This window comes from Anser brachyrhynchus (assembly GCF_964034855.1).
Source record: "Anser brachyrhynchus genome assembly, chromosome: 4".
NCBI classification, from domain to species: domain Eukaryota; kingdom Metazoa; phylum Chordata; class Aves; order Anseriformes; family Anatidae; genus Anser; species Anser brachyrhynchus.
This window is the reverse complement of record NC_137698.1, coordinates 48,608,153-48,621,779: the sequence shown is the minus strand read 5'-3', so window position 1 is coordinate 48,621,779 and position 13,627 is coordinate 48,608,153. Positions and strand designations below refer to the sequence as shown.

Genomic DNA, 13,627 nt, shown 5'->3' with positions numbered 1-13,627 from the left:
TTAAAGTTTTGTTCTACATTTTTCTTTGGACCTGCAGGTTCCCCTGGAAAACAAATGGATAACTCGTCCAGCAATCAAGGAAATAACTTCGGGACTGCAACCAAGGCTGGAAAACTGAGCCATGCTTTCAGAGATCCCCGGGCAGGGAGGAAGACAGCAGAGGGACAAGTGCCAAAAGGTGGTGATGAGTCAGAGAGTGATTTTGAATCTGATCCTCCCTCTCCAAAGAGCAGCGAGGAAGAAGAAGAGCAGGAGGATGAGGAAGTCTTACAAGGTGAGAATGGAGACTTCAACGATGACAATGATACGGAACCAGAGAACTTAGGCCACCGGCCTCTCCTCATGGACTCTGAGGAAGAGGCAGAGGAAGAGGAGGAAGAAAAGCAAAGTTCTGACTCCGATTCTGATCGCACCAAGCAAAAATCTGTGAAAGGGCTCTCGAGCAGTAGGTTCAGAGGTGGCGTGGGCGTCAGTGAAGTTAAAGAACCCAGTTTAATGCATACGTCTCAGGTGCCAACTACTGTAATCAAGGCGAGCCCCGTCCAAGAATTTGATGTGTTTGGGGCAGTGCCCTTTTTTTCTCTTCAGCCTCAAGCAAGAGAGAAGAGTGACAAAAGTACCCCTTCTCAGACTGCTTTTCCCAGCCTCAACCAAGAGCAGGATGACTTTGATGTTTTCACAAAAGCCCCGTTCAGCAAAAAGGTGTCACAGCAAGATGGCCAGCTGGTGGGCACTGAGGCTCACCTCTCGCCCACCTCGCCGCGGGGTGTCGATGTTTTTGGCTGCACCCCGTTTCAGCCTTCTCTTCTCCCCAGGGTGAGCGGGAGTAAAGAGGACCTGTTTGGGCTGATTCCTTTTGAAGAGATCACAGGGAGTCAGCAGCAGCAAAAGGTGAAGCAGCAGCGAAACCTGCAGAAACTTTCGTCCCGCCAAAGGCGCATGAAACAGGAGGTCTCGAAGAACAATGGCAAGCGCCACCATGGCACCCCGACCACCACGAAGAAGCCTTTGAAGCCCAACTACCGCACCCCGGAGAGAGCCCGCAGGCACAAGAAAGCAGGCCGCAGGGACTCCCAGAGCAGCAATGAGTTCCTGACCATCTCGGACTCCAAAGAGAACATAAGCGTCTCCTTGACGGACAGCAAAGATCGAACCAACCCTCTGCAGACAGATGAGAATCTGCTGGATCCTTTTGGAGCCAAACCCTTCCACCCACCAGACTTGATGCGGCATCCCCAGCACCAAGGGTTTGGTGACAACTGCGGGGATCACGGTGCAGTAGTAGTGGCTAGTAGGCCTAGGCAGAGCTCCTTGCATGGAGCCGTCCACGGTGGCGATGGGCTGAAAACAGATGACTTTGGTGCAGTACCCTTCACAGAACTTGTTGTGCAGAGTGCCCAGAGCCAGCAGCAGCAGGCACTCGAGTTGGATCCCTTTGGAGCAGCTCCGTTTCCTTCCAAACAGTAAATGCTTCCAGTGGGTTCCCCCTTCCACCTCTCGGGGTCACTTGGTAGTGGTTTTAATTAGTGGAGTAATTTATCTGGTTGACAGGGACCTGGGCTATAGTTTATTCAAGTTAAAGAAGGCATGGCCAACTTGCACAATGAAATTCAGAATTATAGCAATTGTTATCATTTTTTTGGAGAAAAATAGAAAAAAACAAAACTCCTCAGGAGCATCCTTTATGACAGATGGATCCCAGAACATAAAGAGGAATCAGATGTGAATCAGTGTCTGTCACTGACTCTTGGCCCTGGAACATATTGTCATTCTGCACTTTCGCATTGCCTTTTCAGCCCTCAGTGATGTGCTGAGGTGGAGGGAGGGGGACAGGCAGAGATCACATGAGAAAGGTTTTCCATATATACAGGTAGGCTAAAGGAACTGTGGTTCTTCTTTGTGTCTCGGTTGCAGTAGACCCAAGAACCTAAACGTACTAATATCCAGATTGATATGCTGGAAATAGTCAAGTCTTTGCTTCCTAGATGAAAACTACCTTTATTAATTTTAAAATAAAGAAGCCAAGTCTTCAAGGGGCTGTGGCCCAGAATTCCAGAGCGTGGCTATGGCTTGGGACCTGATAGACATCTATGCAGCTGCAGAGCTGAGAGGCAGATTATTTTTTTGTGTGCCTAAATGTTCAATTTTATTATTATTATTTTTTTACAGTAAGTGCCATTAATGTAAAATAGCAAACTGGAAGTCTAGAGTTAAAACTAAAGATGCAGAGAATATAATGGTTTGTGAAATGGAAAGTATGAATGTAGGGAGTAAACCGGCAGGGATGCAGCCAGTGTTTGCAGCACTTTGAAGACTACTCAGTACGCTGGGGAAGAGAGGCTGGTTTACATGAGTAAGAATCTGGCACAGATGGAGTATTGCAGATGACTTGAACAGTTGACTGTGAAATGCACCATCAGTTTTATTTGATTACAAAGTGGGGTTTGTGTCTAAAAACACCTTTTCTTTTCCTCTTGGATTTTTATTGCAAAGAAAGCGTGTATTCTTTCAAAACTCATGTTGTTTTTTAAAACAATAATAATTTTATGAAATGACTGTAACCTAATGTTCTCAAGTTCTGATGAATCTGCTATTGTACTTAAGTGTATTTTATAAGAAAGTTTTGCTAAATGCACTGAGCTTTGAAGAAGCTTATCTGAAACCAGATTTGTTTCAGACCAGAAGCAGTAAGCAGCAGGTAGCCTGCAGATGCTGATCGCTACTGTACCAGTAAACTGCGTTTCACACCACGAAGCCTTACAGGCAGGATTCCTGTCCTGCTGCACAGTACCTCCGAGACATTAGGTGCACGAGACGTGGCTGAGAGCTTGGAGCCTGCAGTGCTGGCAGCTGCTGGGAAGGAAGGGGACGCGAACAGGCTCGCTGGAGAGATGTCCTTCCTGCGTCGTGTGCAGGTGGGCCTGCACCCCGCTGCCTTGCGGCCTGCATCAAGCCGTTTACACTGACCGCAGAGCGAGTACAAATCAGAATGACCCAGTTTGCCTTGCTTCCGTGGCAATCCTAAAGAGGAGGTGGCAGGAGGTGGTTCCTCTGCTTGTCTCAGCTTTATGTCCTGCTCTACCGAATGTTGAAGAGTAAATGTAAAGTAGATGTTCACATATGGTGACCATAAAAGTTTAAGGTTGTTTTTCCCTGCCCTCCCTTCCCCCCCCCCCCCCCCCCTTAGCAGGAGGTGAAGTGAAATATTTAGGGTTGTGTTTTCTTTTTTTTTTTCCTGAAGTCTACTGCTGGTTATACAGTCACCCTGAGATCTGTGAGGATCACGGTAGATCCCTTAAATATCTGTTTAAAGATGGCATGTTAAAAACAAATCCCTTTTTTCTTTTGTGGGCTGGTTTGATAAAATGCTGCCTCACGTATCTAGTGAGTTTGTTTCCCTTAGTCCTGGATTCTGAAACTAGCTCATGCGTATCTGTACACTTTGATTATCTTCCTTTATTAATTTTTTTTTTCTGACAAGGTGAAAGAGAAATATTACAGCTCTGCTTGGTTACGAATGACTTGTTCAGGCTTAGAATTTAAGCTTTTAGGAATACGTGAGTAGAAATGTTTCAACTCTATTTGCACAGGAGTTTCTTAGGCTTTATTACTACTGTTCTCACCTGTTGGGTTTTTTTTTATGCCAAAGGCTGTAAGAAACGCACGCCAAGTCTGTAGCATTTTCTGATACTCAGGTTAACTGTGATTTTGTTTTTATGCGCATGCTTATTAGCTGCCTTCCTACAGTTTCCTTTTGAACTGTTACTTACCTGCCTAAAGACACTTGTTAGTACAGAATATTATGACAAATGGGGCAGATAGGTGGAAACAAGAAAAAAAGCAACTGACCTGCTGCTTTTGCTGGTGGAAGAGCAGCATCAGGGTTTGCACAGCTGTTGGATGCTGGAGGTGTGGGTTAGCAATGTGCACCGGGACTGGGCTTAACACCACTGCCTAAGAGCAGCAGTGGTTCGCCCTTGAACACTGAGGGGAAAGGCAGTGTGCCGACAGACCTAGCGTTGGTCTAACTCCTCAGGTAAATCCAGCGAAGAGGGAGTTGGGTTTGTTTTTTGTCTGATGACCCTGAGATGCAGGCTGAGGAGTGTAACAGGTTTTCCTTGTGTGGTGGGTGTTGTCTTTTTTGTTATTTTTTTGTTTTTGACAGAAGGCTCGTAAGTGGTTTCATTACAGGAAAGCTGGAGTTGGGTTGTACACAAACTGATAGAGGAGATGAAAGCAAAACGTAAACCCAGGTTACTCTAAAACTGGCATAATGGTTGCATATGAGTTAGGGCCGATGATGCTTGCTTTCTTCTGGCCTTAATAAACCTTGCTCTTTGTACTCTACTTACGAAACAGCTTTTTGCATAAACGCAATTTTTATGTTTCTGACGTGAAAATGATTGTTTTTTCTTCTCACTGAGAAGAGATCAGCATGCCTCGCTTGACTTGGCATGCTGTATTTGGTCTGCAGCTTGGGTTTAAGATTCAGCTAAGATTCAACAGAGACAAAACATGGTACTGCTGGGGAACATGGTATACTTTTGCCTGTATTCAGTGTGTGTGCATGCTCATCTGTGCACTTGTCATGGAGTCTTTTGTGACCTTACGTGAAGTACTGGAAAGACCAGACTTGTACCATACTGTCTGTGAAGACAGTGATGGCAAGGTAAGGAACTAACGCTTCCCTTCCAACAGAAAATATCAATTAATTTTTACAGTTCTTTCAGTGTGTTGAATGACTGAACCATAGACCTTTCAGAATCGGCTGCTCAGGACAGAGATTCTGTCAGAGGTACTAAGGAGTCCTTCTTCATGGTGACGGTCATGAAAAGAAAAACAAGAAGTTGAGTTTCTCTGCAGACTCTCAGATAGCCTTGAGATGTGCGTAATTGCTTTTGCTGACTTGTAACGTGGGACCTGCAAAAACCAACTTGCAAGGAAATAGCTTTTAATAATTCTGGTTGTCCCAGTTAGTAAAACTAAGTACTGTGAAAATAAGTTGATATATTTGCTACTGTGAGAATAAGAGTTTATCTGGAGTATTTTATACTATATTGTGTATTTTTATATATGAAAAGTATATATAAAATATACACGTGATCACACACATCATGCTATATTTTTAGTAACAGTGCAGCCACAATCATTTCGATGGAATTAGGAAGAGCGAATGAGTGAAATCTGCAAAAGAAAAAAGTGTAAAGGGTGGCTGCTGAGTTACTTTTCCTGCTTCTTTTGAAAGGAAAATCAAGGAAATTGTGTGTATAGCTAAGTCCGTGACTAAGGCATCACCTACTATTAAAGAGCATAAAAACTATTTTAAAATTGCTGGCATTCAGCTTTTAAGTGCACTTTCCTGAACTACACTTCCATTTCTTGTTAGACTTCAAGTTTCTAAAGCTTTTTTGTGTACCACTAAACAGAGAACTTTTAACTTTTTTGTGAAACTGATGTACATCATAAAATACTGCAGTTGTTAAATAAACAAACATGGTAACAGTGACTTTGCAGATCTCCTTAAACATGGCATGATTAAGTATTCACGTTTAGGCTTTAAGTTATTCACTATAAGCAATGCTACTTTTTCTGGTTGCTTTTTGTAACTGTAGATTACTGTTGGTATTTTTTTACATGTTAAAGATGACAGTCGGGCAGGTAATACAACCATCTTTGTTCAACTTGTGAAAACCTGTTGATAATGTATTGCTTTTATTTCTTAGTTTCAGTATTTCCTCTTAAAGCCTTCCTGCAGAACGGTTTTAAAAAGATGCATTCAGATTCCTAGGCACTAACTGAAGCTTTGTCCCTTTTCAAAGTGGCCAGAACTTTCAGTATAGTTTCCATTTAACTTCAGACTCAGTTCTGCACTTAATCTTTTAGACATAATTTTCACTTGATTTGACCCATTCTGCCAACTGTTTGATAGAGCATTTTTTGGAGCTTGTTTGTACTGATTTCACTATTATGGAAGCTGAAGAAAGAACAAAATCTGTAACAAGACTGAGTGGTAGCAGGACACATACTCCATTGTAGCTCATGTCTTGGTTGTTCTGTCCTTTGTCTATTGCCCTTTTTAGTCTAATTTTGTTACAAGCAACCCCACATTTTAATTGGAAGCTTCAGCTTGAGCAAAAGTGAACAAGCATAGCTGTTAAAAGTTTGTGCCTTAAAGTTTTAAGTCCAGTTAGTGTAGTACACTTAGAATACATGCCCTGCCAGTCCATGCTGTGCCTCGGTAAGTCATGAGACAGCCTCTCCATTTATTTAAAACCTTGGGGAGGTACCAAATGTGTGGTGAAGCAATTCATGTATGTCATTTGTGACATGCTTGAGTACAGTATTCAAAACAAAAAGGTTACCCCAAGCAAACATCCAGCGAACCAGAATTTCACAGAATCACAGAATTGTAGGGGGGGGGAAGGGACCTCGAGAGATCATCGGGTCCAACCTCGCTGCCAAAGCAGGTTCCCTAGAGCAGGTTGCCCAGGTAGGCGTCCAGACGGGCCTTGAATATCTCCAGAGAAGGAGACTCCACAACCCCCCGGGCAGCCTATTCTGGTGCTCCGTCACCCTCACCGTGAAGAAGTTCTTTCGCATGTTGGTGTGGAACTTCCACTGCTCCATTTTGTGGCCATTGCCCCTTGTCCTGTCCCCACAAACCACTGAAAAGAGGTTGGCCAAATCCCTCTGTCTCCCACACTTCAGGTATTTATAAACATTGATGAGATCCCCTCTCAGTCTTCTTTTCTCCAGGCTGAACAGACCCAGGTCTCTCAGCCTTTCCTCATAAATTTTATTTTTACAGGTTCAGCATTTATTTACAGGTTCAGTATTTACATAAAAGACCATCATGCAGCTTGATGGAATTTTGTCAGGATAATAAAAATGTACAACTTCACAATCAGTTTTCTTATCCAGTGAAAACTGCTACAGTAGTTAGTTTACAAAAAAAAAAAGCAAACCATCAAATCAGTACGCTTTCAATACACAATCACACATTCTTCAAATATTGTTCACATGACACTGGAAACAGGCTTTTATAATTGCACGTTCCTTGTCAGGCTTCAGTAGTAGTCATTAGTGCACTTTAAACTTGCTTCACGGTCAAGTTTAAAAAAAAAAAACACACAAAAATACATAATCACACGGGAAGGCTCACAAGTCTGGGATTTGAATTTTAAATGCAGAGTTAGTTCTTTCCATTTATGGTTTCTGGTGTTGGGAGGAGAGATAAAGAAACACTGAGCTTCAGTGACAGCACTGCTCTCCTGCCTACTGGCAAAGAAGGTAGTATCCTGCCTTCTCCATACCTGATAAGTGATCAAATACTTGACGGTAAATGTCTATTGCTCTGCTCTTGGCCACATCTCCTTGGCACGTTCCTTGGGAAGAAGGCTGAGGGAGCTGGGCTTGTTAAGCCCACTTGAGGCAGCTTCGGTGGGACTGAACAGCACCTTGCCAGCCTCCAGGAGCGCTTTGCTGATAGGCAGGCTCTCCAGCACTCTGAGCAAGCTCAAGCCCATGGAGGGTCAACCCTCGCTGAGAGGACAGAGTAGCACAGATGAGGCTGGTAGTTCAGCAGGGGTTTGTGTGTCACCCGGCTTTTCATAGGGTTGCCCAAGGTTTTCCTAGCTCATGGCTAGGCCGTGCAATCTCTTGCTATGAAGGAACAAATATTGATAACTGCTTGAGACTACTACAGTTGTCAAACAGCTGAAAGGGACCGGGCAAACATCTGTCCAGCCTGCTCTAAAACTCTGCCTGAGGGCAATGCAGTCTCCTGGAGGTTCCTGCAGTGCAGCAGCATAGATTAGTGGAGTGCCAGGTATCAAGATAACTACTTGTTTATGTACAAGAAAGTATTACACCACTCAGCATTTTCTCTGGGGGAGCTAATTAGATTAGGGAGGTTAATTGCACCTTGTGATGTGTTAAAAACAAGATTACTTAACCCTACGCTTGTTAAAATATCATGTTCCCATGCGTACAAAAACTGCTTTACCTTCACAAGTCCACGCTATACTCAGGACAGGGCTTGCTGTGTCTGTATTGCATGATGTACACTACCGATTGATGCCACCAGTACAACATGACCACTGCCAGGATATGCCACACTTGGTGACTGGAGCCGAGGTAGTTCAGCTGTCCTGCGGGGGACAAAAAGGGCAAGCTGTTAAGTTGTTCAGTTTGGCATTAACTCGTGCAATGCAAGCTGTCTCCTCAGAGGCTCACTATACACTCAGCTGGCTGGGAGGCAGTGTAAGTTCTTTAACAAACTTGATCAGAAGTTGTCTGATTTCTTTTGATGCAAACACACGCAAAGCTTCTCACTTCTTTTGATGCAAATACACACAAAGCTTCGCTCTATGTAAGAACACAAGGTAGAACATCGTCAACCTGCTCTCTCTCAATAACTTTGGGACTCACAGCCGAGACTGAGACACCGTAGGAAGCTGAACTGCATAAAAAACCAAAACAACAACAAAAAAAACCACAGGATTTCCTACCTGGGAAGTATCTTTCAGGAACTTTGGAAATATAGAAGAGAAAAGCTACAGCAGCAATGAAGTACATGACAAGTACACGTGGAGCAAACTCCTGCAAAAGAAAATGAAGCTTTTCTATTCTGTTACAAGATAGAAATAAAATAATAAAAAATCTCTACCTCTATTTAAAAAAGCAAAAGGCAAGACCAAACAATTTTAACTTGGCTGCCTTTGTTATCTATTGAATAGAACAGAGTCCAGTTGAGGAGCTAATGCCAAAACTTGAAAAAAACTGAATGGAAGGCCACAGAAATACTACATAGGAGACCGTGAAGAAAAAAAAGGACTAGCCACTGGAAAGCAACCCATTCATATGACTTGGTTTTTGTAACAGTTTAATTACTGGAAGCAGAGCATTTTCGTCAGCTATGGAAACAAAATGAGTACTATATCTACCATTCTGTTACACCCAGACAAACTAAATGGGGAGGGTGGGGGTAGCAATTACTGCTTATCTGATTTTTAGAAGGCCAGTGTTCAGTACCAGTTCTAAAGCCGCTTATTTGTAAATGCTGCTCTTCCAGATTCAACAGGTGCTCTGGACCAGGCTAAACCACCACCCTAGAAGCCAGTCTTCTTGAAGTGGTAGTCTAAGTACTTGCACTCTTAGTGCTTACTATGAAAAGCAAAGGTTTTCTTCAGCACAATTAGGTCGCTGGGTAATCACAATGATTCCTGGAGTTTACACCTTGGGGCAGACTTCACCTCTTTTAACAGTGCTGTGCTTCCTATTTTCCAGAGCTGGACAACCTTTAACCATGATTTTAAGTGGTAAAACAAGAATGGGAAAATAGTTTATAACTTGTCCACAAGTTATAGTTTATAAAATATAGTTTATAAAATATAAAATAGTTTATAAAATGTCCACAGCGATGTTAAATGAGATTTGCACGCGAGACAGAGGACTGTGTAGGCAAATACTCATTTTACCACAAGCCCAGGGCACAGAAGAGGAAGAAAATGGTCTTATGGCTCCTTCCTCCTCTGGAACTGCAGGGGCAGAGAGCCCCAGGCGCTTGTGTAGCCTGACCAACCACTTCCTACGCGCCAGCTGACTCCCAAGCCTCGCCCTGGCCTACCTGCACAGACTGCTCTGCCCCTCAGGCAAGCACACAGTTGCCTTGGTATCCAGTTGGCCTTCTCACGATGCAGTTTTAAATCAGTAAAAATTAAATCTACTCAATCTGTTTACTGGCTTTCAGTAAATCTGAGCATTTGCATTTGGACTGTTACATCCAAAGGAATTCTATGCTCTTAAGAGATTTTCACTACCTCTACATCCCCCTTATTTCCAAAAGTCTAAGAGACTCAGGGAAGATGGCAAGTGAAAAGCAAAAGGAATGCTTCTTTCCTTATTATTTTCTTTTACCTGTACAATAGATGCACCAATGCCGCCGTTGAGCCCAACCCAGTGGACTGTAGGAATAATTCCATAGCCAGACACTGAGCAAAAGATGACAGAGCGCAGTCTGTGACACTGTTGTGTGAGGTAACTGGGATGAATCTGAGCAAAAAATACTGCCAGGATCATTGCCAACATAGTGATTAAGTATACCTGACGCCAGTACTAAGGAAAAAAGAAACAAAAGCAAGTTTGTGTATTTTCTCATCTTATGTTAAGGCAAACTCTGGGTAGAAAGATCACGTTACTAAACGCAATGATTCATCATTGTCCTGTCACTTCTGAGACCACAAATTACAACACTGAATGAATATATTCTTATTAATAAAGTAAAGGGAAGGGAGGGGAGGGGACTCTATTGCCCAGGTACAGTTGGTAGAACATTGATTTCAAGCACTGCCTTCACTAAAACACATTTTAAACATAACCCTGCCTAAGAGAACTGGTTCAACTACCTGCTCAGTGCTTTCAGTGCACTGCTTGTACAGGGAGCTGGGAGTTACAAAGGTGGACATGGTTTAAGACTCCAAAGCAAAATAAGCTTGTTTCTGCCCCATGTGAGATATTCAGTTGGAAACATTTGAATTAGTTTTGATGGGGATACATCCCATAAACAGCCTCATGCATTTGACAAAGGCATGACTGTCAAGTTTACGCTGACTTTCTATAACTTTCAATGCTGTCTTGAGACGTGTGCAGTTGACAGCTTGAAAGGAATATCCACGTTTACCTGTCACTTCTGCAAACAAAGTTCTGCTTGTGTCAAAACCTGTTTCAGTTCCCATCACTGTCTCCTGACTAATGTGCCACTTGGACATGATGCAATGAACCCCCTTCCTGAGGCATGCAGGCCACGGCAGTGAGACCGCAGGAACTAAATGTCATATGAAAATGTGAGTGAGACTTACGTTATTACAGTAAAAGGCATAAAACACGCCTGATACGTAGCAGCCCAGGATAGCAATGGAAATTCCCGCATAATCTAAGGCCATCCATCGCCGGCTGGTCTTCTCCGAACGATGGCAACAGAAGAGATGATATCCCACTGAACAAAGCATACAGACCTATACACATGTTGAAACACGGACACATTAATTTCTTGGTAACTTACAGGGATTACAGCAAGCTTCAACTCTGAAGCTTAGAGCAGAAAATCACTTGTTACTTGTTTTGCAGTACTACTTTGTGCAGGCAATCATGATATCTGCCAGTAGTCAATGGAAAATAACCCAACCTTCTCTAGCGGCCTGAAGAAATAAAAAACTTTGCAAGACTTGATAACCATGGGCTGCACAGCAAACAAAATAAGGGTACAGTGGCCTAGAGCACAAGGCCAAAAAGGTTCTAGTACACACGGAAGCAGGGTCGTACACACTTTTTTTACGGGTAGTGTCTTCTAATAGAGCTTCGGCAGTCAAATCATGATGCGAAGTGCTATCACTGGTGCTGAGTACAGATTTAATCTGAAGCACACAAGCTCTTGCTCATCTTGGGTAAAAGATTAGAATAAAAACCCTGCTGTGATTCCAGACTGGCATCAAAATATGGCTGCTGTTTTCAGCAGAAACTGAAGCCAGCTGCAGGCATGCTAGTGAATGTGGACCCCACACCCAACAGAAGCTGTGCAGTACAGCCTTGGCTGTTCTTTGCAGATTTTGTTATAGGCTGACCCATGCTCAGCCCTCCTGACTTGATTCTTACATTCAAGAAGTCAAAATCAACTCCACCACGGAGCTTGCTGGTTACCTTCACAAAGAATGGAATTTAAAGCACGGCAGGCCTGAGCTCGGCCTGTCCTGCTCCGGGCCGGCTCCAGCCCTACGCAGAAGGACCATCAGAGGCCCCGCAGCGCTCCCGCTGTGGACGCGGGCACCATTAATTTGGCTCCCGGGCCGCGCTACCTGGAAGCAGAAGAGGCAGACGAAGCAGATGACGAAGTCCTCTCGGGAGGCACCTGCCGCCGGCAGGACGGCCACCAGGTCGTAGACACCCAGAGCGAAGAATAGTAGGAAGCCGAGCAGGTGGCTCCAGATGTTGACGGTCTCGTTGGAGAGGATGAAGAGGCTGCGGGGAAGAAGAAGAGCAGGGCTCGGGCCGGGATGGCAGCCCGGGGGCCCGACCCACCGCCACGGCGGCCTCCCCCGCTCACCTCTTGAGGCAGAGGCGGGCGGGCAGGTAGGCGCGGTAGCCGTCGGTGATGTAGGGGTTGTCCTTCAGGAACACGGGGATCTGCTCGTACGTGTACAGGCGAATGTCGCGGGGCACCATTATGGGCCAGTACTGGTAGCCGCCCAGCTCGATGTAGTGCGAGCTCCGCAGCAGCTTCTGCTGCATCTCGCCCGCCCCGCCGCCGCCGCCGCATCGGCCCGCGCCCCGCAGGCCTGTCGCGACGATCGCGACCGCCGCCCGCCCGGCGCCTCAGCCCCGCTCCCCTCAGCCGGGGCCCGGCTGGCGGCGGCCGTAACCCGCCCGCCTCAGCGGCGCGAGGCGATGACGTAGTGCGGGGCGGCCGCCGGGGGTGGCCGTTGGGCCCCGTCAGGGGGGTTCTGGGGGGCAGTATGGCGCTGCTGTCGTGACGGGGGTCGTAAAAGAAAGGGCGCTTATCGCTGAGAAGCTTAGGCAAAAACGCTTTAAAATCAAACGTTTTTTAAAGAGGGGTCCAAAGTTAGCAAATAAGCAGGAAATGTGGGCTCAAAGCAGGCAGCGTAGAGCTCGGAGTGCTGAGAAGGGGTGGCTGGTGAGAGCCTCGCCCCCTGCAAGAGGAACCTCTGGTTACTTCATACAACGATTATATACCATTAACGTCTTCTTTTTCTCCTGTTTACTCTCAGTATAAAATATTAGGACTGAAGAAGACTCTTCCAGAGGATTTGCTTTACCAATTTTTATTTAAAAAAACAGCTACTGAGGGTAAGAGAGAGAGTGCTGTCCGTAGGTTTGTGCCCGTTGCACCATGCCAATAAGCACACAGAGTCAGTAGTTTTATTTTTTTATTTTATCCAAAAATAGCATTAGTAGGTGTTAACTGGACCCCTATCCTCCTATCTGTCTCTGAAGTTAAAAACAATTGTCCTGAGTGGTGCTCCTTGTTCACTGAGCTGTTCCTCCCTTCTGGTAATGCACCATGCTATATTTTTCAAAGGTCTTTTCTCTTGTTTAAACCAAATGTGGACATATTTCACTGAGGTGCTGTGACAAGAACAGAGCATTTTCCCATGGCAGAGAGATTTGTATGGTGAAGTAAAAGACCCAGGATGAGGGGCATTTGAAATCTGAGAATGACCGTAAAGACCAGGTGTTTGAGTCCCAGAAATAGCCTGATAACCAGCTGTGATGCGTAACCCAGAAACTTCCATGTTACACCACTTGTTTATACCAGTTAAGTTCATTCTGGTCAACAACAGCTCTTGAATATTTCAAGCTATTATTCAATTTGATTTCTGCACATGAATGCTCTGAAATTCTGTTCCTCCTACCTCTGCAGAGCTGCTGACAGTTCCTCGTGCCTTTTCCCTCCTCTTTAGCTGGTCTGAATGCTGGGTACGTTTTTCTCCTGTATGTACTGCAGGACTTTGCAGAGGTACCCCGAGGAAGCATGTTCATATCAGTAACTCAGCAGCCTTAGCTTTAATTTTCTTGTGTTCACCTTTCTGGGACATCTCAGAAGCACACCTTT

The 13,627-nt window shown here is 44.8% G+C and overlaps 2 protein-coding genes and 1 long non-coding RNA gene across 5 annotated transcripts in view; 2 read left to right on the top strand and 1 right to left on the bottom strand.

Moving 5' to 3' along the window:
* The window catches only part of BMP2K (BMP2 inducible kinase), a 105,024-nt gene extending 99,518 nt beyond the window's left edge, over positions 1-5,506 (top strand). For all 3 annotated transcript variants that reach the window (XM_080591456.1, XM_080591455.1, XM_080591454.1), the window contains one exon: positions 38-5,506. In XM_080591456.1, coding sequence (XP_080447582.1) covers positions 38-1,467 — 1,430 coding nt within the window. In that variant the 3' untranslated portion in view covers positions 1,468-5,506. The remainder of the gene's footprint in view (positions 1-37) is intronic.
* A 1,267-nt stretch (positions 5,507-6,773) lies between these two features.
* Positions 6,774-12,436, bottom strand: PAQR3 (progestin and adipoQ receptor family member 3). Its single transcript, XM_080591543.1, has 6 exons — positions 12,101-12,436; positions 11,853-12,015; positions 10,860-11,015; positions 9,919-10,116; positions 8,511-8,601; positions 6,774-8,150 (listed from the first exon to the last, which is right to left on the bottom strand). The coding sequence occupies exons 1-6, from the start codon at positions 12,283-12,285 to the stop codon at positions 8,008-8,010; spliced, it is 936 nt and encodes a 311-aa protein (XP_080447669.1). The 5' UTR covers positions 12,286-12,436; the 3' UTR covers positions 6,774-8,007.
* Positions 12,437-12,555: 119 nt separating this feature from the next.
* The window catches only part of LOC308194928, a 350,222-nt gene continuing 349,150 nt past the window's right edge, over positions 12,556-13,627 (top strand). Inside the window, exon 1 of the long non-coding RNA XR_013951068.1 lies at positions 12,556-13,491. This is a non-coding gene — a long non-coding RNA (uncharacterized lncRNA). The remainder of the gene's footprint in view (positions 13,492-13,627) is intronic.